At 40.7% G+C, this 26,229-nt stretch overlaps 1 protein-coding gene across 1 annotated transcript in view; it reads left to right on the top strand.

Moving 5' to 3' along the window:
• pola1 (polymerase (DNA directed), alpha 1) overlaps positions 1-26,229 on the top strand; it is a 58,907-nt gene that overhangs the window by 20,294 nt on the left and 12,384 nt on the right. Inside the window, exons 27-35 of the mRNA XM_073487778.1 lie at positions 1,773-1,805; positions 2,451-2,543; positions 2,636-2,841; positions 3,014-3,146; positions 3,290-3,421; positions 3,561-3,735; positions 4,349-4,530; positions 9,511-9,642; positions 17,644-17,760. Of these exons, the coding sequence (XP_073343879.1) occupies positions 1,773-1,805; positions 2,451-2,543; positions 2,636-2,841; positions 3,014-3,146; positions 3,290-3,421; positions 3,561-3,735; positions 4,349-4,530; positions 9,511-9,642; positions 17,644-17,760 (1,203 nt within the window). The remainder of the gene's footprint in view (positions 1-1,772; positions 1,806-2,450; positions 2,544-2,635; positions 2,842-3,013; positions 3,147-3,289; positions 3,422-3,560; positions 3,736-4,348; positions 4,531-9,510; positions 9,643-17,643; positions 17,761-26,229) is intronic.

The raw sequence follows: 26,229 nt of genomic DNA, 5'->3' as shown, positions 1-26,229 counted from the left end.
TTAGCTCAAAATAGACCCTCTTATCTGGTTATGTGTCCATAAATGATTTATCAATTGAGAGGAATACTAGACAGAAATATTCCTATATAATTATTTTCAGTATGATTGTTATAGATGCTGTGATTTAATTCACCCATCCACATTTCTATACTAAATGCAGATAAAATGGGTCGGAACAACCTCAATACTGTTTTTGTTAAAGTACCCCAAAGACAGAGGTACAGTGTATTCTGGTTGTTACATTTCTGATGAACAATGACCCTTGTACCGGAAGTCTCTGGTTCTTTGGAAAAATAACTCGGACTACTTACTTGTAGTTGACAGTCGACACAGTTCATAGTGAAAAATGTTTCCATATGTGTGGAGTTTTACCCAATTAACTTGACTTGGATTATGCCTGAATGACCATGTCTTCTTCTGGCTCAGTTCTTAAGTTTTGATTTATATCTCTCAACAGTGATCATTTCTTCAGCTTCTTTTTATATCTCAAACACCCTAGTCTACAATCGCTAAATACAGCTTTTTCGTTCATGAGTTGAAGCCACAGAAAAAGCATGTTTTGCAGTATAGAAAATACCTTAGAAATCATGATACTTGTAGTAAATTATTATAGCAGGACAGTTCGTTTTGCTCTGAAGATGTATCAACCTGTACAGTGAATCAAGAACAAGCTTGTCATCTAGTGCCAATGTGCTCAGTGCCTTGTATGTGTGTGTGTGATAGTGAGTGTGAGTGTGTGTGTTTGTGGTGAGACCTTGACCTTGACTGAAGTCCCTAATGGAGGAGGCTGTTCTGTGAATGACTCAAACTCCCCCCGTCGTACAGTGGTATGTAGCAGCCCATAAAGCAAGCTTAAGTCCCACTCCGGTTTCAGGGAGTGGAACACCCTCACCCCCCAACTCCCCCACCCACCCCCTGTCCTGCCGCAGCCCAACCCCGCCCCTTCCTCACACTCTGAAATAGCCACGTCCTTGTCCCCACACGGAGCACAGTGTGAGTCGGTGTGTATATATGCGGCCATGGTTGATTGAGGAGCAGATTGCTGGTGACAGGTCACACTGCGTTCCGTCCCTCCGACCCCCCAGATTAGCCACCCGGAGCCCCCCACTCTGCCCTCCCCTCCTCTGGGCCCCCACCTGTTGGGATCCCTCTGCTGCTCAGATCTCTCCCTCGCGCGCACGCACGCACACACACACACACACACACACACACACACACACACACACAGTGGACAACCTGCGTTAACAGAATTCTCTTATTTGTCCGTCACTCACTCTGCGGGTGATAAAGGCCATTACGAGTCATTAAGGTGTGTGTCTGTGTGTGTCTGTGTGTCTGTGTGTGTGTGTGTGTGTGTGTGTGTGTGTGTGTGTGTGTGTGTGTGTGTGTGTGTGTGTGTGTGTGTGTGTGTGTTGCCCGGCTGGGATGTGTGTGGGTTGAAAAGACGCCTGTCACAGCACGCTCTCATAATTGCCCTCTTAGCCAATTATCCCCCATTTAAAAGCAAGTCACCTGCTCTGCTCCCATGTCCACACAAATTCACACACTCGCACTCTCTCTCTCACTCTCACACACACACACACACACACACACACACACACACACACACACACACACACACACAGAATAAATAACAGAAACTTAATGTTTAATCATTGTTTGTTTCTCAGTGATATGTTTGTTTACTGTGCTTAAATGCTCTATGTGTTGCAATGCTTTCTGTTGTTTGTGTCAGCCCTCATTCACACTGTGTTTTCTGCTTTCTCTTTCAGATTCTGATGCACACCAAAGACATGGTTCAGAAGGTGGGTTATTATCAATCTTATGGTTGTTCTGATCAGTTAATATGATACGAATTTAATAAAAATGCTGCAAATCAACTACAATTTTATAGTAACTGATGATCAGATTTTTATTTTTTTGGTGAACTGCTCATATTTCATTATTAAAAACCTTGAAATTGTCATTCCAACTTCTTGATGTGATACGTGGTTGATACTCTCAAAGTGCACCAGATTAATTCATTTAGATTGCAAATGTTCAAAATTTTCTTCCCCCGGACCCACCTAGTGGAGCCCAGGCTTTCTATTTAGAAAAGGGTGTCAGTTGATGAAGAATATCATGATGATAAAATATAATAATAGCAATATTGCAATAATAAAGTATTGTTATATAAATGTAAAAGAGATATGCGATGTAAAATAAATTAATGTTAAATATGTTACAATTTCTTATAATACTAAGTCCATGGTAAGATTGATAATACTGGCTATACAGTAAATGTAATTCCAGATTATACTGTAAAATACTTGTGGTTAGATGTCATTGGTTGACATTTGTTTGTTTTTTTTATTTAGTTTGGATTCAGACAATTTTTTATTACATTTGTTTTATTGTCTAGCTTCAATAACGTTTTTTTCCTCGTGTCGTATTCCTTTCATGTGACTCAGATGAATCTGGAAGTCATCTACGGAGATACCGACTCCATTATGATCAACACCAACAGCAGGTCTCTGGAGGAAGTCTTCAAGCTTGGCAATAAGGTGTGAAGCAGAGAAGTTGTATAGTCCTCTTCTTCAGTTGTTTTAGTATTTGACATTTTCACTTAGAGCATATGTTCGTAAATTATTTTCAGGTGAAGGCAGAAGTAAACAAGCTCTACAAACTGCTGGAGATTGACATCGACGGCGTGTTTAAGTCACTTTTACTGCTGAAGAAGAAGAAATACGCTGCCTTGGTGGTGGAGAACCACGGGGAGGGACGATACAGCGTCAAGCAGGAGCTCAAAGGCTTGGACATTGTCCGAAGAGACTGGTGTGGCCTGGCAAAAGAATGTGGCAAGTACGTAACATAACCTGAACAGAGCTGTGGCTAAAAGCTACATCTGGATTTTTCTCCCCATGTTACCAGTTTTGCAGTTTCTGTCCTTTGAGAATATATATATCCAGAATTGGAGTGCACTTGAAAGGTTTTGATGGTGCATTTGAAGCATTCCTCTCCCCTGCACTTGCAGCTATGTGATCGGTCAAATCTTGTCGGACCAGAACCGCGACGTTATTGTGGAGAACATCCAGAAACACCTGGTGGAGGTGGGAGAGAAAGTAGCTGCTGGTGATGTACCACTCAGCCAGTATGAGATACACAAGGTGAGGACGTGGTTGTGTGTGTGTGTACAGTGTAACAAAGTGATTGCGCAAATATGCAGACACAAATCAGCACATCCTATGTTTGGTGTGTTTATGTTTTATTTTATTATTTATCATTCTGTTCATTGCATTTTTTCCTCCAGGCTCTGACTAAAGATCCTCAAGACTATCCAGATAAGAAGAGCCTTCCTCACGTACATGTAGCTCTATGGATCAACTCCCAGGGCGGTCGCCGGGTCAAAGCTGGAGATACAGTATCCTACATCATCTGCAAGGTTAGTATATATGAGAGAATCATAAATATCTTCTCTTTAGATACTGTTCCATTGTTTTTTAGGGTTTTTAAAACACATAACATGATGTTTAATACAATTTACCACTCACTCGGCTGTATGTGTTTTCTTTCTCCCCTAGGACGGCTCCACGCTGGCAGCCAGTCAGAGAGCCTATGCTCTAGAGCAGCTCCAGAAGCAGGAGAATCTCAGTCTGGACACTCAGTACTACCTTGCCCAGCAGGTCCACCCCGTGGTGTCCCGCATCTGTGACCCCATCGAGGGCATCGACAGCGTGCTCATTGCCACGTGGCTCGGTATGTTAATGTCTGTAGAGGCCTTTTATTTTGATTGAGAGTGGGTGGCCCAACATTACTCTGGTGTTTAATTATTACTTGAGGAATTTCAGGTTGCCTTACGCCTTTGAAAAAAGGGAAATTACAGAATGATGAAAGCATGTAATTAGAATTAAATTAGTGAAAGGTTTTTCTGATTGGTGTTGTTGACATCAACTTGCAGAACACTTGGGATTAAATGCCTTATCAGGATTCTCATTTGCAGTCTAAAGACGCACTATTTTATAAATAAACACTGGCCATGAAGTATTAGCGGGGCCAGCTTAGTTTGAGTGATAGTACTAATCCCTCTTTATGTATCTGTTAGCATCAGTCAGGATACCCGTTTTATTGTCTGTTGACAGCTGAGGCAGCCAAACATAGAAAAGTTGTCATACCCTAATGTCACAGCAGCCTAATAAGTACAAAATAGATGTTTCATTGTTGTCGAATAGTCTCAAAATTAACTAATTTGTATGGAGATCCCTGTCCCATCTGTGTGTAAACAATTGTTCTAATTGATATAAAAAAGGAGAAATGTGACAGAATAAAACGACCTGTGCTGTAAACCAGAATTATCCTTTGTCCATGCCAGGTCTGGATCCGAGTCAGTTCCGGGCTCAGCAGCAGTACCAGAGAGAGGAAGAGGCTGATGGCACTCTGGGAGCTCCGGTCCAGCTGACTGACGAGGAGCGCTACAAAGACTGTGAGAGGTTCACCTTCACCTGCCCTCAGTGTAGCACTGACAACATCTACGACAACGTCTTTGAAGGAGCTGTGAGTTGATGCTCATATATACTGCTGTGTTTTTAAATGATTCATACAGCCATAGATAAATAAAACATTACAGAATGTTGCTTTTTTTTTTTACGTATAAAAATGAACACGATTGACAACCATTATAGTGTTAACAGAACTGAGGCTGTGTATGCTGTGTATGTCCCTTCTGGAGTATGTCCGCCCCATTACAGTTGAGTTTGTCAGCTGGTACATCGATCACTTTGCTAATGACGGCATTTCAATCACACGGTCGTGTGTATTCACACAAAGCATGCAGCTGCAACATTTAACAAATATGCTGTCTTGGATTACTGGATGGAAAAGTCTGCTTGAGACAAAATGTGTCAATGCATTATTAATCTACACTTAAAGTTTTACCATTATCATTCCTCAAAAGATTCAGTCATCATGGTCATCAATTTGTCTAACAACCCAGATTGGTCCTTGGGCATATTTTCAAATGGAAAGAGATAAAATTTTAGTCACTGTAAACACCTTTTCTTCAGGAGGAATGAAAAATCTGTGCAGCCTAACACCAGTTTACATCATCGCAGAGGAAATGTTGCCAAAACGGCTCCAGATGATCTTATGTCTAAGAATCTTCTTCGGAGCTCAGGGTTCAGTAGACACTCCTTGCTGAAATGAAGGCAGTCGAATCCAATACAGAGTTTTTTAGCCTAAACTCATTGCAATTAATCTAGTGGACAAAATAATGTAAAACACCTGTTAGTATAATGCAAAACAATTCAGTATCCTCCAAAATAACATTTTAACCATCATGAAGGGAGGAATTATTGCAGGACTGTCGTATTAGACTCCATTAGTTTTGGCTAGGTGTACCTAATAAGCTGGCAAGTGTATAGTATATATTTATCTTAAGTACAGGCTGTCTGCAGATCCTTAAATGTCTTAAAATCAATTGTATACATATTAGGCCTGTAAAAGTCATTAAATATTCTTAATTTTGAATTTGTGAGGTCTAAATTGCCACAAGCCTTTTTATCTAATTTCATTTGTCCAATCATTTTTTTGTAAAAAGATGTACCAAATCTTTAAACCTACCACTGAACCGAATCTTCTTACTTTATTCTTGCACTTATCTGTTGGTAGGGCTCGGTAATATATCGATATTCATGATATAATATATCGTCTTTTGAATATCGCTGCATCATGATATGGCGTCCTGGTTTTAAAGGCTGCATTTTCTTCATTTTTCAGACTTTTTTACTTGTTCCAATACTTATCTTTACCCCAGTTAGTCATTATATACACATTACTGATGATTATTTATCAAAAATCTCAGTGTTAATATCTTGTGAAAGCAACAATAGTAATCCATAAAATACTGTTGCAAAATCAATATCAAGGTATTTGGTCAAAAACATTGATATTTGATTTTGTCGCCCAGTTCTGTCATTTGTGAGGTGCTTTTGAGGAGATTTCAAAATATCAAGATATACTGTATATTGTGTACCTAAAAATATCACAATATTATTTTAAGGCCCAGCTCTACCCGTTGGCAAAATGTAGATTAACCTAACTCGCATAACTCTAACCATATTCCAACATAAAACCTACCTGTGGCCAAGACCACATATAAATACTAAATACCTGTGTACTTACCTGCAATGCTTGCATAAGGAACATATTTGTTGTCCATAGTTAGTCTTACATTTGTTTAAAAATTACATTTAAAAGGATTAAAAAATAATTAAATTTAGTGTCTGTTACCTGTGGACACAATGATCTAACTCTGGCTGCAGCAGAATAATAAATTGTGGAGTTAGAGATGATCCTCTGCAGCACGCAAAACCTTACCAAGGACCTCACAGAGAAACAAAGAGAAACTGAAATGAAAAAAATAAAAGAATTCTTTGTATCACTAATGATGTGTTTCACTGGTGTAACGGATTAATCAGCAGAGACCCAGAAAGAGAGTCTGAGAATTGAAGAATGCTGTTTACGAAGGCATTTCAGTCAAACTTCCAGAGAAGGATTCATGCTTTAGTCATCCTCCATATTGTGTCTCTGTCTGTATTTTTAGACAGCTGCCTGGCTCCAATACGGACTCTGTTTTCATTGGCATAGTTTGGACTCCACAACTTGAAAAGCCTTCCCTTAACCCCTGCTGCTCTGTGGACACACACACACACACACATACACACTGATCTCCTACCATTTGTCAGGCCAAGGTCGTGAGTGTGTATGTGTGTATGTGTGTTATCAGCTTCTAATGAGGAGCAGGGCACGCAGCTTTTTCTTGTCTGACAGACACTAATAAAACTGACAACCCTGTGTCCTCCGCTGGCAGAGAGAACTTGTATTAAATTAGAAAAAGGAGTATTATACACACACTCCATAAAAGATTGATAACATAACACACATACCAGAAAGTTGTTTTAGATTCAGTTGTAGTGAATCAAATACTTCCTACTTTGATGTTTCAACAGCATTGAAATGTTTGTTTAAATGTTAATTTCTTTAGACTGAATTACCCAGCATTCGTCTGATTACTGGTGTTGGTTTTCCACAGTACGTCAGAGGACGGTATGCACGCACGCACAGTGAAGCTGATAAGACAGGAAGTTAATTAGGGTGGTGAACATGGTCTAACAGCTCAGTGAGAGGGGAGGACAGATGGGCCTTGACTCCACCACTGACACCGAGCCAGAAGATGGTTGGAGGAGGCGGTGATGGATGATGGAGGACAGACAGAGGAGGAAAGTTGTTTGATGAGAGGGGGATGAAAAGATTAAGTGTGCAGGGGAAGGGAAAGCTGGACGGAGCTGCAGGGATTTCCCTGAGTTCAGTTTTATTAGAGCATTGGGTATCCCACATCGGGCAGTTAAATCAACAGGCTGTCAGAGCTGCACATTATCAGACCATGGAAACAGTCAGAGTAGACACTTGACATTATAAATGTTTTTAAAATTGTTTAACAGTTGTTTGAAGTGCAGACATAAGGTGGCAGACAGTTGGTCGGAGGATTTGAAGTCTCACACAAACACAAGACAGAAAGAACCTAGTTGTATTTCATTTAATTGCTCAGCCATAAAATAACTGACAAGTAAGTGTTGTATAATTTTTATAGACACAACTTGGTTTAGGAGGGGTCTGTTATCAAAGTGTCATTTGGAATGAAACAAGTGAGATAAAAAAGAGTAGGAGGGGAGACGAAGGGAGGCTGCTTTCATCCAGAGCAGACGAGAGAAGGGAAAAACATGAAGAAGAGGACAGGAGGAGGATGAGGATGAGGATAGACTGAGATTTAGGGGTTAATGTGTGTAGCTGCATATTAGGGGAGTTAAATGACTTGAATGACTTGAACTGGCAGAAAATGTGGTATTTTTTCCTAAAAGAAAAATGATGTAGGCAAACAAAAAACCTGTGTATGGCTGGGCAGGGGGGTGTCACATGCATTGTCCCCTGCAGAAACCTTTTTTTCTTTGCTGCCATCAGTGTGACAGTTAAATGGAGTTCAGGTTTAAAGGAGCGAGTTTTTAAAGCTGTTATATTTAGTGTAATTGTTATGTACTGCGGCTACTTTTTCCATTGCATTAACTATAAGCCTTGCTGTCAGGTGGACAATATCAGGGGTGCCGAGGTCACGTTGACCTCTTTTTTTCGGGCGACAATAATGTTAAAATTTAGTGGACCCAGGGGTGCTTTAAGCCCTTACACCTTTAAAACTTGTGACATGTTCCTTGTGGAGGTTTAATGGGAAGCTGCTGTGTTACATAACCGTTTTTCTGATCACAGGGTTAAAAATGCACCTGCAATAAATCCCAGTACACATATATTTATGTACAGGACATTCATGACATCTGTTGGGATTGTGCTTGCTGCAGTATGAGTGTGCAGTATTAAAACGCTTCCCCCTTTTAGCCATTGTACCTACACACTCAAAACAACAGACGCCATCATTTGACACTTCTTAATATGCAAATCATTAAGATTTTCTTGGCAAAATACTTACTTGGACTTATCACAGTTGTCATTTGTCTTTGTCAAATGGTTTTGTACTGGTTTTCACTATGTATGCTTACACAATTGAGTTAAGTAACATGGGTTGTGTTCAGGAAGTGAAAGGTAAAGGTATTAACTACAACTCCCAAGGTGAATTTTGGTGAGAAACATAATTACAGAGCATAAAATTCTGTTTCCTGTGCTGCTGAAGGTGGGTGGAAGCTAAGGGATGGGCTTTACTAGAAAACAAGCTGTATAAAGTTAGTTGTTACGAACGGTTGAACAACAGAGGCAGGGTGAAAAGACAGCCCTCGAGACATCAAATCATTCAAAAATAGTAAACAGACAGTATCTGCTGGAAGATATTAAATTTGTACACATGAAAAATGTCAAGAATGAACAAAGAAAGCCTTAAAGAGAAGTTAAAACCCTGGCTCCTTTTTCACCTCTGCTCAGCTGACCAATCATGGCAAGAAGTGGGTGTGAATGCGAATCCTCAGTTTCAGAAACATCTAAATCTGAAGTTGTAAATTTGGGGTGAATTAAGCAACTACGGCAACATGTTTTGCAATCGCATGTCAGCAGTATACCTTAGATATGTAATAATTAAAACTGTGGTTTTGTCAAATTATTCAGGAGATTCCTGTTTCTATTAACGTTGTCAATATCTTTAAAACAAAACATTTAAATGGGAATTCAGAGCAAAGCACCAATCACTTGATGCCTGCCTTCAGTATTTGACACTTTTTGATACTTGATGCTACGTACACGTTCTTTGATTCTTAAAGTTCCAATGAAATGGAGTGCTATTTGATTTCACATAGTTACCTGTTTTTTGGGGGAAAAAATAAATAAAAAAAGATCAGGCAGCAGCCAATAGCGCGGTATGTAGGTTACACTCCAGTACAGTTGCCTGTTTTTATGCATGTATTTTGAAGAAGACTCAATTTTTCCCTTGATAGCTGCAGCAGATGATATTGTTTGTGATTTAAACTGTTGTCTCTTTTTCAGGGATTAAAGTTGGAGCCCAGCTTGCTGCGATGCTGTCATACCCCCTGCGTGGGCCGCCCCATTGACTACGCTGTCAACATCAGCAACAAACTGCTACTTGACATCCGTCGCCATATCAAGAAGTACTACTCTGTGAGTATTTCTGTGTTTGTATTCAGGTTGACAGGTGTGAGTGAGGTTTTGATGAATACTGATTTCTTATACTGAAACTCTGCTTTACACACACTGAAAAACACAAGTACACAAACACTCATGTGTTTACTTCCTCACCACCTGCGGGGCCACAAATGGACTTCATTCAGTGTCTAATGGTGCAACTTGTTAGACTGGCACAGCTGGCCAACTGATGAGCTGCTCTCTCTTCGCCTATTTTCCCCTGTTTTTTAAAACCATTTTGTCCAAAGGTTACATTTAGTACAAAATATACATTTCTCCACAAAATGTGCTTCACTTGACCAAGAATATACACTAAATGTATATGTTTGGTCCACAAACACGAAGCTTTTCGCACAGTTAAGTACTCTGGGTGTTGTTGCATACCACTATCTATCAACACATTACTGAAGAGATCAAATGAATCCTGCAGCGGACAAAATTAAAGCTCAAGTAGACCGAAACAGAGTTCTGTGTAATGTAACAATCAAACCTTGTAAAAACTAACTTCTCACAAAGTGTGTATAATAGTGTTGGCCTGTGTTTAAAACAACATGGGATGCAACTGATGCAGTAATGGTGAAAGAAGCCATCAAAAAGATGTTGGATGAGAGATGAAGGAAACCTCAGCAGGGCACTGTGCTGACATTTTCCACCAAAGAGCACATAATGCTTGCAAAATGAAAAGAGCAGCAGTAAGATTTGAAGGAGCATGATCCATGAAAATACTTAAATGGCCGTTCTTACTTTGAACACCAACTTTAACATGCAGTCTTTATCATTTTTTTAGATGTTAAGGTGAAATTTTAATGATACAGGTGAGAAAACTGGGTCACTGGAGAAACTAAAAATACAACAAACCAAATGTTTTTGACTTTAAAGATCAAGTAGATTGGTCTCACTACTCTTGGTTTGAAAGAATACGTACAGTATGGGAAGATTTTGCAATTTTTTTAGACACATCTACAGGTGTGCAGATCTTTGGCTTTTTTCATTGTTAGCTCTTCGCATTTTCAGATCTAGAGATAAAAGAACATGAGCTCATAAACACCCACATGATGAAATACAAGTTGAATGCACATGAACACAGAAACAACATGAAATTATTAAATGCTGCTACATGAAACTGCAGTTTTAAAGGCAGTTTCAATGTATACAATGTATTACCTTCCTAGTATGTTTCTGTTGATATTTTTGCATTTAGCTTTTATCCTTAACACCTTTCTTTCTTTCTTTCCTTTTTGCCTCAGCCATACGAAAGAAAGACATTTATGACATTTTGAGACTTGTATTTATGTGCAGTATTGTTACACACTGTTATATAGATTCTGGGATATATAGTGTACCTGCTGAAGTCTACTTTCACTTCTCTCTCATTACATTGGTACATTGTTTGCAAACTGATATCCAGGGACTCAAATTACACTGATGGATTCCTTTTAGGCTGATTGGAGACTAGATGTGAAGCAAAAAACAGTGTTCAGGGCAAGTTGTCACTGTACTCAGAGCCTGACGAGCGGCTTGAGAGTGAAGTAAGCTGGATGCCTGTGTTGTCTTTGTAGAGGGCTCTCTCTCTCTCTCTCTCTCTCTCTCTCTCTCTCCTGGTAGTGTCTAACACCTTGGTCTTGAGCGAGTGGAATGCACTGTCTGTAAAAGTGTGTGATAGTGTATGTGTGTGTATGTGGGGGTTACTCTCCCACAGTGCTGAACAGAAATCAATTAGTTTGGTGAATGTGTGGGGAGCGAGCCCCCCTCAACCCCTTTGTCACGATGTGTGAAACAGCTGCTACCACTGAATACTTACACCTCACACGGCAACACACACACAGACATGCACAAACACACACACACACACACACACACACACACACACCACTGGAGGCTGAACAGCAGTGGACACAGCACACACAGCGGGGCAATGAAGAGGGGTAATATTGTGTAATTAAGGATTCCTTTCAGGCCGAGGGAGAGTTCAAATAGAGCTGTTTGTCTGGCCAGATAGAGTGAAAGCTCTGTACCTCGGTGTGTGTGTGTGTGGTGTGTGTGTGTGCACACCAATAAACGTGTATGTGTGTTGGCGTCCTAAGCTAGGACCACAGAGACATTAATCATTAGCAAAATTACCTCCTGTCCCCCCCACCCTCATCCCTACCATTATCAATAAACCAGCACCCTGAGAATGGGCAAACACTTGTTCACTCCTCTCTCTCCCTCCCTCACACACACTCACTCACTCATAAACACACACACACAAACACACACACACTGTTGTCATCCTTTCCTCCTCTCGTCCCGCTGTCTTTGGCAAAATGAGAGATTCGCTCGTTTCCTGAACCACCCAATTCTTCCTTTTTCTTTTTTTTTTTTAAACCCCTCCCATCTAACCACCGTTGCCATGGCATTTAACAAATTATTGCAATTACCCTCGTCATGCGGGTCGCCCCTGGAAACGGGCTGAGGGGCAAGAGAAGAAAGGAGGAGGGAGAGAGAGAAAGGGTGAATGAAGACCAGAGAAGGTGATAATCCTGTTTTGAACAAAAGGTCAAATTGTTGAATAGAGAAGCTTTGATTAAGCGGAGGAGGTACAAAGTGGAACCGTTTGAGCTCTATTCAGTGTGTGTGTGTGTGTGTGTGTGTGTGTGTGTGTGTGTGTGTGTGTGTGTGTGTGTGTGTGTGTGTGTGTGTGTGTGTGTGTGTGTGTGTGTGTGTGTGTGTGTGTGTGAGAGAGAGAGAGAGAGAGAGAGAGAGAGAGAGTGTGTGTGTGAGAGAGAGAGAGATTGTGTGTGTGTGTGTGTGTGTGTGTGTGTGTGTGTGTGTGTGTGCGTGAGTTTGAGAGTGAGTGAGAGAGTTTGTGAAGTAGACCGATTTTAGGTCTATTCACTTTGGAGGTGCAAGTGTTGACTGCTGAAGGACAAAAAAACAGTTAGAGCTCTCTCTGGTGCTTCTCTCTCTCTCTCTCTCTCTCCGTGTGCGTGCGTGTGTGTGTGTGTGGCAGGTGGATTCCTCTGGTACAGGAGTCAGGTCAGAGAGGCTTCTCTGTGTTAACATTAACAATAGAGCTGAAACGAGTAGTTGATTAATAGATTAGTAGATACAGAAACTATCTCGATTGTCATTAGTCATTTTTCAAGCAAAAATGCCAGAATTTAACTTAGTGTAGTATTAAGTATTGCTTCTTAAATAGATATATGGATATGGCAATATATCATATCACTTCCTCTTGTGATGCGATTATCGATGCTGTGGTTCCAAATATTGTTCCAGCACTTTGCCTTGTTGGGTGGTATTTAGTATTCTTCAGTTAGATAGATGTCATCATGCATTCAATCATCCAACAATACTGAACAACATCAGTCTAACTGTATCGTGATGCTCTCGTTATCGTGAGCAACGTATTGTGAATCGAATCGTACCATGAGTTACTCTGTGATTCCCAGAATTTTGGACTGTTGATCGCACAAAACAAGCTATCTGAAGACGTCCTTTTTGCCTTTGAGGAATTGTGAGCTGAATTTAAACTATTGTCTGATGCTCAATAGAACCTAAATTAATACTCAATTAACTGAGAAAATTATTTGATGATTAATTTGAATGAAAATCATTATTTGCCGCTATTATTACCATTAACTGACCCAGAAAAGATGGCGAGCGAAAACTTTAAACATCAATTCATTGTTTAGTCATTAAAATCTAAGAAAATGACAAAAAATGCCAGTTTTAACTTTCCACAGCCAAGTATGATTTCTTCAGCAGAGCTTCAACAATTACTTGATTGATCAATGAAGAGAAAATTGATCTGCAGCTGTTTTGAAACTTTAGATATTTACTGTAAGTAGAAATACCAAACGTATGACTCAGGGTTCTCAAATGTGATTCACTGCCATTCCAGGTCTGACTTGTATTAAACTGAATATTTTTGGGTTTTGGACTGTTGATGTTCACTTTGTGCTCTCTGATATTGCGAGGGGACCTTTTCGCTATCGGACACTTTACTTTACTTTGTCTTCAGGTAGGTTGATCTGTCTGATCAACACTCCATAGTCAATATTTTGCTCGACAAATTACTTTATCTAAGAATCCATTCAGCACCAAGCAGCTGCTCTAGTCAGAAGTTCAAGAGTCAGAGCCAGCAGCACCCAGACTGCACAATAATTTAAAACGGATCTCCATGTACTGTATCCATGCAGCTCAACAGAGGAGTACAGTAATACAGAGGTTCATGTTAAAGTATCAGGCTCCACACTGTAAGAATGAGAGGTTTGAAAGCGATGAGTGTTGAAATAAGCGAGCAGACAAAGACGAGGAAGCAGAGAGAGGGTATATTTCGTGGTGGGCCCTGTCGTGGCCTGGTCTTGCCTCTGTTTGGTTAAATTATGTGGAACTCATTTGACGTCTGCATTCAGTGTGTCAGGTATCCACTGCTATAATTATGCAATTATGGGCCTTTATTCCCTCACGTCCGACTGTACACCCCCACCCTCCACCCTCGCTCTGCCGAAATGCCTCAATTAAATTTTTTTTTTTCTTGCCGCACTCCTCATGTGCTCCTTGTTTTTAGTCCTTTCTCTGCGGCTCACACAGGTCTGCTGCACTTAATCTCAATTTATTTTTATTTTTCGGAGTGTGTGTGTGTGGTTTGAGTGGATGGGTCTTGGGTCAGAGCAGCAGAGCACAAGGGCATTGTGGGTAGCTTTTCCTCCTTTCAGCCTTCTCTTCTCTGTTGTGTATGTGTCTTGAGTCTTTGATGTGTGTCTTAGTAATTCAGTTTAATGCATGTGAATGGGAAATGATTAATATTTGTGTGCTCTGTGTGTGTCCCATGGGAACAGCAGTGTGTGCCAAGGCTTGTGTCATAAGAAATACACAAAAACGGACAGAGATCAAGCAGCCGCCTGTTGAAAAAACACACTCATATTCCTTATCTCACCTCCGCAAACCTCATTGTCCTGCATATGTCTTTATCAGAGACGCTGAAGCAGTCTCATTTCCCATGATGCCCTGCTCTTTGTACAAGACCGGCAGAGGCGTTTAGATAATTAGCCCTGGAGCTGGGGTTTGTGGGTAAAGCTGTGAACTCTGGGACTTTCTAATTGATTTGGGACATATGTGTTTGTTTGTATAAATGTGTGTGTTTGGTTTTCATTTAGAGGAGATTGGCTGACTCTATCTCTCACTCCGTCTGTGCCTGCGTGTGTGTGTGTGTGTGTCTGTGTGTGTGTGGGCTGCATGAAGCTCTCCTCTCTCTTTCTAGTCTTCCATTGTCTGTTCACCCATAAATGAAAATTCAAATTCAAACATTATCTAAGCACCCTCATGCTGATTGAAAGTCTGAAGTTTTGTAGTCCACAAAACATTCCTGGAGCTTCACAGCAAAACAGCATTGCAGCATTCTGCTGAACAACTGGAGTAGATGGAGACTTGTTTTGAAACATTAAAAAAACAGCCAAAAATAAAACATAAAATGGCTGCGTACAGCTTGTCTAGAGAAATCCAAGTTTCCAGAAGTCCCAAGATTGTAGATTCATTTGAAAAGACATTATTTACATCCTGTTAAATGCAGCGATCTTCACTGTAGCTGCTGAGCTAAAAGCGTTAGCACAAACCCCGTCTGAGGTGGGTGTACAAGCTCGACCATGTTGATGGCTGTCATTATTGTCTTTTTTGTGGCCAGATGAGCTGTGTGGAGCAATTTTATGTTTTGTTTTTTTTCTACATTTTCAAAACAAGTCCCCATCTACTTCAGGCGTTTAGGAGAATGAAACAATGAAAATCCAGATCCAAGAGGAAAACCTGTCATATGCTACAAGAGAAGAGCAACAATTTATTTTCCAAAAGGAAAAAGAAAATGCAACAGCTCTAAAAAAAAACTTTAATGCTCTTGAGTGGTCAAGTTGGATTCCATTTAAGAAACTGTGACACAGCTTTAAAAAAAAATATATTTCTTGTTCACTTATGTCCCCATGTAAGTTGACAGAGTTTGAGCAGTTTTTCAAAGAACAGTCTGAGAAATTGCAGTGTCCAGGTGTGTTAAGGTGGTACAAACCCATCTGCACAGACTTCTAATTACACCCAAAGTGATTCAAAGTTATAAAACACGTAAAAGTCCAAACAGAGGTATGCTTTTTGTCACATTTAATAATGAAACACCCTAATGATAACATTTCATGTTTATCTTTTCATTGGTAATGTTTGTGCACTTTCTAACAGGCTTCAGCAACTTCAATAAATGTATTTGTGTTCATTTTAAAGTTCAGTGGAAAACGCATTCAGGTAACTCGTCCTCCTAACCAGTTTGTTCTGGTTGGGTCTTGCCATAAAAGGTTATTGAAGGTTTCTGCGCCATGAAAAATGGTTTATATACTGTAAGAGTCAGCTGTAAAGAAAAGAAAATAATCTTTACCTTTTCTTTTGTAGCTGCTGCTGCTGCTGCTCAAAACTGATCAAGACACGAGACAAAGCAAAACATAAAAATCAATCAGAGAAACGGTGGCTGCCTGTCTGTGCGAGGGGGATGTGGATGTGGAAAGACAGGTGCAGTGGTTCTGAGGGGGTTTATTTTGAGTGAATAGAAGGAAGGAAGGATGGAGGGATAGATGGAGGAAAGAAGCAAAGGCGTTGATGGTGGTGGGTCTTATGCTCTGTCATTAGTTGGGCATTAACCCCCTCTCCTTTAAACCCCCCTTAGTAATGACAGGGAATAAGAAGCAGTGGGGGTGGAGGGGTCTGGAAGAATACAGGGAGATTGAGAGGGTTAGACCACAGCACCTGCCCAGGGTCACTACCTCACCCCGGGGGGTCCTAACTACTGCCGTTTTGGCTGTCCACTGCTCTGCCTGTCTGACAAGTACTCACAGAGCAGGACCCTGACACAGCCGCTGAAGATACGTTCAAATGTAAAGAGAAAGAGAGAGCAGAGTGGGATGTGAAGTCAGATGTAAAGCTCTGTTTTTTTACTCACCTCTCGCTGCAGTTGTTTCTGCTTTTTCTTCCTCCGACTACTTTTCTTGTCACTTCTGTAGTGCAGAATTAGAGCAGCTAAATGGGAGCACCAATTTTCAGCAAAATTTTTCTCATTACCTGAAACCGTTCTTTAAAGTGTCTTGAGGCAACAAAAGTTTTTTTGGTTTTTTTTGGTCCATTTTTTTTTTGCAACAGAATAAACGGCGACACCAACACATTTTATAAATAAGTAATCACGAAGGGTTGTAAAGGCTGGTGTGAAGAGGTTTTTTTTCTGCTGCAAGCCCTTCTATGTTCATCTCTCTGATGGAAACAAACCTTATTCCTGGGTGTGTTTTGAGATATGTCCATCAGGGATAACATGAAGAAGTTAGAATTAGAACAGAAAGTAATGGGAAATTAGGGAGTTTAATTAATGCTCTGGAAATCATAGAATGGCAAATGGGTCAATTAACAGAGAGTATCTAAGTTGTTTTTTGACTTTGTTGCTTGATATTGTTGTTTTCAGTGAATAGTTTCTTCTTCTGAGCAGCCAACACCTCCAGACATACAATAAAGTTCCTGTTCCTGGTTGAGATTAGTAACTTAGGCTCTAAAATGTATCCCAACGCCTTAAAATGTTTTGAAGGTGCACTATGTAGTTTTGGGGAAGAAATTGTAATCAGAAGAGGAAGAGCTTCATTGACTGATTTATTTATTTATTTTTTATGCCTTAACAAGCTAAAAAAGCAAACTGTCTTCATTTTCATGAATGAATGTTCATTCATTTCATGGAAAAGGTACTGCCTCATTGATATTGTGAATATTAGAATTCTGAGTTTGAATTTCTCTCCAAAAATACATATGTACCAACAATCCACCCCCACCCCAAATATTTGGTATGATGATCAAAAAAGCTGCAAATCTTCAATCATCACAATAGCTGCAAGTTAATTCTTGGTTGATCAACTGTTGCAGCTCTCCTGAAGTTCTGAAGTGTTACAGCTGGTTTAAATAATGTGTCTGATGTGTGTGTCTCAGGGCTGGTTGGTGTGTGAAGACCAGGCCTGCCAGAACAGGACCAGACGTCTGCCCATCGCTTTTTCCCGCCACGGGCCCATCTGCCCTGCCTGCACCAGGGCCACGCTCCGACCCGAGGTAAGACAAACACCAGAATCCATGCTTAAACACACACAACTATGCGTTCTCCTATTTAAATACACATCAGAATGAGGTTGAGATGAATGCACACACCAAAGCACATTGTTGGATTCTGTATGTTTTGTCCAGATGATGGTGCTATGGAGCTGAAGTCTCTCCTCTCATATGTGCTGTACATCCTTCCTCATTAGGATCACATTTCACCATATATATACACACGCAACGTGATAAAACTAATCTTATATTTGTCCCCCAGCATGTGTGTGTGACAGTGTGTCTGTCCACTCACATGCCTTCCTAAGAGGTGGTCAGTGGTTAAACCATTAAAAGCATCTGTCCGTCCAGCTCTGGTCGCCGTCTTATGAACGCTTTGTTAGCTTGACCACTGGATTTAAAAGAAACACTCTCCCTTTCAATTTGAGCGTGATGGTTCAATCAATTTTTTTTTGTCCCCTCGTTCTCTGTCCCATTCTTACCAGTCCTGTCTCAACCCTTTCCTTAACTCTCTTGTCAATTTTGTTGTTTTTTTTTATCTCTGTGCGCTGCTCCCCCTTTGCTGCTTTGCTGTGTCTGACTCTGTGGCGACAGGTTGTAAACCAGAAGGCCAATTTCTGCTGTCACTGTAGCCACTTAGGCGGCCATTGCCGTGCCTGAGGGCCCTGGCACTTTAAACTGCGGGGCTGAATAAAACATTTAACTCTCTGTGCTCACTCGTGCACCCCTTCTCTACCCTTAAACCTGTGGCCTCTCTTCATTTTACCTGCACTGTTTGATCTCTGTCCCCTCTCATAATATACTTCTTTTATGTGCTTCTTCTAAGACTAATGACACTCAGCAACAATGAATCAGTTAATCAAGGAAATAGTCTGCAGATTTATGGATAATGACAAAACTCTTATATCTTGAATGGGTTTAAAAGGATATGAGCAAGCAAAACTGTTAGAAGGAGCTTCAGTGAAACTACATCCAAGATAATATTAACTTTTTCAACAACACATACGGAGCCTCTCATGTGCTGATCTGATCTATTAGATCTGTGGTTTTCTAACTTTTCGTGTCCAAGGCTGCAGAATAGCCTCTATAACACTTTTTATTTAAGGATATAGTAAATTAAAAAGTCATTCATTGTATGCTGTATAGTTGTATATTTCATTAATAATCTATGGTTGTAACAAGGCACACACCAGTGTGTGCCTTGCTAACACATTTGGGAACTACTGAATTAGATGCATTTTAATCAAATTAATTCAATTCAATCACATTTTCCTTTTTATATACATTTGAAGACAGTAAAGGGGCTCTGTGTAACTCCTGTGTTGTGCTGAAAGCCAGCCGTTTGTTTCAGTTCGCGGACTCCATCTCTGAACTAACATTAGCTACTGTTGCTCTCTGTTAGCGGAGCAGAAAGAGGCACTTCAAACGTTCCAATTTTTCACTTCACTTTACAATCCAATCACTTGTGGCCAATAAAAAGTGATTAACATATGTAAATTACTACAAATTGTACATAGAGCCCCTTTAAAGTGATCTATGAAATAAAAGGATTCCCTGTATTTCAGCAGTACTGTGATGGCACTCAGTCAGGGGGCCTCCATCTGGTTGAAGGATCTGTTCTCGACAATATGCTGGCTTGGTCTTGTTGGCACCGTGTTACAACCAACTGACTGCTAATTGACTGATAGATGGTGCACAGACAAATATAGACACCACTGCGCATTACGGTTAAAAAGCACAGTATAAAAATGAGTTTGCAGAAATAGAAAGGGCGGTGTTTATCCAGTGAAGTAGGGGGGTTTTGGTATAATTGTTAAAATGTAAAAAAACAAAATTCATACAGTGATAATGGCAATATTGTAGAGGTAGTTTGGTTATAAAAGATCAGATATACAACAATGCAAGAAGTGCAAGAAGACAACAAGCCACAAACTTGTTTCACCAGCTCAAGCAGAAGCTTGGTTGAGTACAAGGTGGTGCAAAAATCCCAGAAGAAGAGTTCCAAACCAAAAATATTCTTCATTATTTTGTCATATCATCAAAAAAAATCCTTCTCGCAGAAATACCCTGAAATATTGTGTTATTATGTATATTATTTAAGGTCCATATCGCCCAGACCTACAGTCAAGGTGTTACAAATTCAGCTTGTGTGACATTTAAGTGCAGATACAAGCTTTGAAAACATTCATATAAACAGCCTGGGCAAGAATTCAGAAGGCCCTTCTTCTGTGGTGTCATGATCTTCCTACTCTCTACCACTGTCCATCTTGACTACCAACGATGACCCCATTGCTTTATTGTTGTGTCTTCTTGGTGGAAAAAGGAGTTTTCTTATTATTTCCTCTATTTTATACCAGCTCCAGGTTGTCTAAAAAATGATAATGGTTATAATTTGCTTAAATATTCAAGTCAAGTAAACCAGATTTATTCAGATAGATACAATCTGCACAGCATGTGATAACCTAGATTTTTTAAATTTTTTCCACATATAAAATGTTTTTAAATGCATCAATTTAATAATTAACAACATAACTAGTCTTTAACATTAAATGAAAGAGCAGCACCTGCCCTTGCTGAGGAGAAATAAGATTTAAACACTAATAAATGTTGCTGACCCTAACATCTGACCTCTCGCAGAGAAGGAAGATTTTACTCCACAGGAATTAGTATAACAAGTTTCATATCAAGCTAACGCGGACTATTTAGTATTAGGTAACACAGTTGTCTGACTCAAGCCAGTGCATGGAGATTAATAGCCCAGCAGCTTACATATTAAATTGCTGCCAATTATGCAAAGTACTCAAGAGGCCATTCATGGCTGTTTGAGCTGGTGGTAGATAGGCTGTGCTCAAACAACCAACGGAAGAAGATGAGGCACCACCAGCCCCCACTCTTTTTTAAAAAAAACATTTTTTTATTATTATTAAAATTTTTGGACGCTTCATCAGTTTTCTGTGCATCCAGCCAGACTCTGCCTGCTGGATCACTCTGGCTGCGCTCCCTTTATGCTTTTTATTTGCCAGTATCATCATAGATTATCAAGCTAATATCGGCACCAGCCAGAAAGACAATCAGGGTTTCTTCATTGTGTATGCTAATATTAAAAACACTTGTTTGTGCCAGGGGTTTTGTAAAAGAGCGTCTTGTTTGCTTCCTTTTCTCTGTTGCATCATGGTACATTTGCTGTGCCTCTCCTCTCTTCTCCTCCCTCCATCCATCTCTCCCATTCTGCCTCTTCCTTTTCCCTCCCTCCCTCCCTCTCTGGACACAGATTCAGAGCGTGATCTGATCTCCATGTAATGGGAGAGTAATAGGCACTCTGCCTTGATTGGTTGGTAATTTGGGGGAGTTATGCACAGGTGCAATTTGTAATATTTTCAGTAAATTAAATTTCTTTCTCTTCCTCTCTCTCCATCGCTCTTCATCGCTCCCTCTCTCCTCTCCCTCCCTCCACAGCGCTTAACTCAAATGGGCTATTTTTTCCTCACAGTGTCTCAAATCTCTGTCCCGACTTTCCTTTTCTTCCCCCCCTTTTTATTCAATGCTTTCTTCCCCCGCTCCTTTTCTTTTCATTTTCTCTCCCTCCTTAGCTCTTCCACTCATTCTCTCCTGGCTCGCTTTTTCCTCCCTCCTCTCACCCTCCCTTTCTGTCTCTCTCTTTTTCTCTCCTCATTTTATTGATGTACGCTCAGGCGCCCATTAGAGCTCCCTTTTTCCCTCTAGTGGAAATTGCAGCATGTTAATTTTCACACAAATTACGGCAATAGCAGGTATCTCTATTTGATACATTATAGCGGGAGCAATCAGAGATAATTGAGTGCCTTTCAGAGGGAGACGGCTGCATTCACTGCCGGCTCAAAGCTGCCCCATTATCGCCTAATCGCTCTTTAAACACTGAATTTTGCCGAACAAAAATTCTTGTCATAATTTTGCTTAAGTGTATTTGGAAATCACAGTCCTTTGAGCGAGGATAATTGAAATCAAATCCCTTTCACTGGAGCTGACATTTCTACATTTCCCTCCAATTGAAATTAATTTCAAAAATTGAGCATGAATATCTTCAAATAGCAGGCAATTATGCCTTTCAATGGGGAGAAATTACCGGTGCTGAATCGTTGGAGGCTTGCGGGCGAGAGCACCAGTTAAATGCCTTTGTTTCCCGCCGTGTTTGCCTAGTAAAGATTTACATATATTGACTCATTATGGTGTCTTGTGAAGCTGATCGGCGTGACTACCACAACCGGCAATAACGCTCATCGCATCTAAAAAGCTCAAGAGTTTTAAAGCCTTGTGGCCTCACAGCTGAGGGGAAAATGTATGTTTGTTTCTCTCCGTCTCCCTCCCTTTCTCACTCCCTCTCTCTTTCTGCAGCTGCGGTTTGTGTGCGAGGGCTCGGGATATTGTAGCTCCAGTATTTACAGCGCGTGTTTGTGGAGCACGGAGAAAAACGTGCGTGACGCCGAGGCCTTGTTTGTGTCACCGTTTCTGAGATATTTTCTCCTGAGCCATATCCATGTCAAGGCGTTGAATGGCCATAGTTTTTAGCAGCTTGTGCTCTCTCCATGCACTATAAACTGTGTGTGTTTTTGTTTTTGCTTCCCTCACATACACACGCAGACATGTTGTCTGACTGACTGCCTTTTCATTAACTGCTTCACTGGTGTACTTGAGCGAGAGGATAGTGCGCAAAAGTTCTTTGGAGGTCGGATGTGTTTCTGTGCGTGTCCCCTAAAAGATAGAGACAGGTGTTTTTAAGACTCTGAGGAAGTCTTGAGTGCTCGTTTTGTTGCGTGAGCCATTTTCGACTGTTACTCTGTGATTTGGATCAATTTGTATGATTTAGCCTCTTTTTCTTATTTCTTACTTTCTCCTTTATTCTATACATCCTGTCTCCATTCCCTCCGTCTCCACTCACACACATACACATTTCCCTCTTCCTTTCGGCTTAACTGTGTTTGTGCATGTGTACATGGCGGCGGGATGTGTGTGTGTTGGGGAGGTGGGGGAGTCATTCGGGGGAAGAGGGAGGCAAAGGAGCAAGGGGTACGAGGTGGGGGCTGGGGGGTCCTACGCTCCCGGGAGAGAGGCAATTTCACAGCTGGTTTGCTCCTTAGGCAGTCAGGCTGAAAATGCTGCAGATTTGTGGAGCAAATTGAAATGGTGTCAGTGCAGGAACAAAGCGCCGAGCTGAATGACGAGGTAGGCGTGTGTGTGTTGCAGTGTGTGTGTGTGCATGTGTGTGTGAGAGAGAGAGAGTGAGGTGGGGTTGCGGGGCCCTAAATTCAATAACAACCCTGTAACATTTTAGCCACGCCTTTCTGACACCTGTCAGTCAATCAGTATGCAGCGACTGGCCCGCCCACAATCAGCATTATATTGTTTGAGTGTGTGTGTGTGTATGTGCGCGCTTGTGTGTGTATGTGTGTTTTATTTTCAAGAGCAAGAAGTGGTGTGCGGCCTTTGCGCCGACCGAGCTTGTTCAACCTTGGCAACGGTAACCGAGGCTCCATTATGGGATGTGCATGGTTTGGTTGTTGACTAGGCAGTGCATCAACGGTCAACAGCTGTGCGTGCCATGTGGGCAGCCATAGAAAGCCATTAAACACACACACACGTTCACACATCACATAGTTTGCATTTAGTTGCATTAGATACTCTTGCCACTTGATTATGCCACAGCAGTAAAAACTGAAATTACAATTACGCACATTGCCGATTGGCAGGTATAATGGGCACACACAAACTCACTTCACTCCCTCTGACACACACACACACGCACACACACACAGATACTGACACACAGGAATTGTCAGGGGATTCTTCCTGGTGGTAATAATAAAGCACTCGGCGCACACCTGATGGCAGTGTGGGGTCGGGGCTTAGCGTGCCCTCTCCAGCGTAGCAGGGAAATGACGAGCCAATAACTGCAATTAAACATGCAGTATAATGGCTAATCAAATTGACAGCCTCGGCTGTTCGCATGCCTCTCTCACAATGGCTTATCACAACAAACTATTATGAGGGAGGGTATTTCAGGCCTGATCCCCTTTTTTCTTTCTCTCTCTCTCTTCCTCACTGTGTCTAATTCTCTCTATCTCTCACTTCTCTCTGTATCTGCACCCTCTCTCTTTCGCTCTTGTTTTTCCTTCTCTCTTTCCCTCCCACCTCTCCGTCTCGCTCATCCTCTCTGTCTCTCTCCCCCCTCCTCTCTCTCTCTCTCTCTCTGGCAGGCTGTCGTGTGGCTCCAGTTAATTGCAGTGGAGATTAACAAAGCAAGCAAATTTGTTTTCTTGCTTTACTGTGTCACACAGAGGAAGGGAGATGTTTTCAGGGAGGTACAGGCGAATGAGCGGGGCGCACATTTGTCGAGTCTACCTGTTTCTCAAACTGGTAAACGGGTTGTATTCTTCTGTTTTGGATGTCTTTGTGGCCTGTCTTGATCTTCAATCTCCACTCTCATTACACTAAAATAATGGGGATAAATAACTTCCAATGAGTGGTGACATACTGTATGTGTTCCTGTGAAAGGAGTTTAAAGAGGGAAGGGAGTAATCTGTAATTGATGACCTTGAAATGAGACTCAAAGATCAACTTTCTTTTGAAGAGTTTGCTTCTATTACATAGTGTTGTCCAACTTAATGCAGCACACTGGCTTACTTCGCCTTTTTTTTCTCTCCTTTCTTTTTCTTTCTCCCAGAAACGTTATCTGTTGTCTTTTGTCAGCAATACATTTTATAAAGTCGCCCAAAAAAAACACACCTCGTCTTTTGTACTTTTTCATGTTGTCATAACAGCAGGTGAGCTGCATGTGGAGGAATCTTTATCTCTAATTGTGTAGCCGATCAAAACTTAACGTGGACCAAACGACATTGCATCCAGGCACACTTAGAAGTTTGTACAAAGCAACAGCATAAACAGGTCTGCAATACATAGGAGAGGTCGCACCACAGTGAGTGTGTTTACAGGAGGGATGTAATACAAGAAAGCATCTCTACCTCTACAGAGCATGTGGGATTAACAGACCAGAGGGGAAGAGCGAGGGCAGATTGTCCACCAGTTAATCAATCGTGGATGGAGTCTCTTGGCGGATAAAAAAATAAATAAAAGTAGCCTATAAAATGCTAAGATGGATTGCAGTTTATACACCTGGGTGGCCCGCCCAAGTAAAACATATGTGCTTTTGCACTATGTCAGCAGAACTGGAAAAACAGCCAAAACTTTCTGTTGTTATTCCAAAATTGGAATGCTCGCGTTATTTTCATTATTGAATCTTCTGCAGATTATTTTCTGAATTATTTGGTTAATTCTTTTGTTCATAAAATGTGAGAATATACTTAAAAAAGATACCCATCACAACTTCCAAAGGGGTAAAGTGACGTCTTGTTTTGTCAAACTAACGGTCTGAGCCCAAAGATTTCAGTGTTCTGTTGTTTAAGGCAGCAATTTTTTTTATTTAGAACAATTTTGTAGTAAATCATGTTTACAAAAAGAGCATGTATACATACACATATATACTTTTGAAATAATTAAACATAAATTCATTAATGGTATGTTCTACATATCCACAGGATTAACTACCATACAAATAATATACAAGCCTCCATAACCATATGTACCTTAACTTGGAAGTAGTAGTTCACAGATACGTACCTGCATCTGCGCAAACAGGGTTGTAATTCATATACATCCTTTTCGGTGTGAACACAAGTACACAAGCATGCACATACATATACATAACTAAATGCAGTTCACAGTTACCCCTCGTTTGCCTCCCTAGTGAGTGATATACACTCCCCACCCCCCACCTTTTTTGTCCTTGTGTTATACATGTGAAGTAACAAGTAAAAACAGTTTATAGCTTGTTTTTATTAGTTAAATGTGTTATAGTTAATATAACTGTAATACTTATAGTTAATACTAGGGTTGTATCGAGCAAGGTTTTTTTTTTTTTTTTGGCTTGATCCCAATCCCAGTCCTTAATTATCAGGTTTCCCCACTCCTGATTCTGATTAGATACTTATATTTACCTAAAATATGTATCTGACACTCTGAAATAACAGCTCCAGCCTTCTTAATTCCGCTCCAACTACTTCATCCAAACGCTGAAAGTCCTTATTCAAAACTATAGAGTCATTAATTTAAATTATTTATATAATCTGAATGAAAGTTTAACTGGAAGAATTCAGACATGTGCTTGCAGAGAGCACACAAACCTGACGACAGACAGTTTAATTTTGGCCTGCCATCTCGTTATTCACTGGATTAATGTAAATTAGCGACAGCTGATCTGACCTGCTGCCGTTTGTCATTTTAAGCGGTGAAAGCAACGATCTGCGCCGGTTAAAGAGGAGAAGCTCGCTAAATGTTTGCTGCACTGAGCTTTGCTTATGAGACAGAGAGATTGTCAGAACAGATTCAGCGCAATCAAATTATTTTTCACATTCAAACTGTCTAATTTCACTCTTAGTGCAG

This window comes from Pagrus major, chromosome 19, assembly GCF_040436345.1.
Source record: "Pagrus major chromosome 19, Pma_NU_1.0".
Lineage (NCBI taxonomy): Eukaryota > Metazoa > Chordata > Actinopteri > Spariformes > Sparidae > Pagrus > Pagrus major.
The sequence above is the reverse complement of the archived record's forward strand: the minus strand, read 5'-3'. Positions and strand labels throughout refer to the sequence as shown.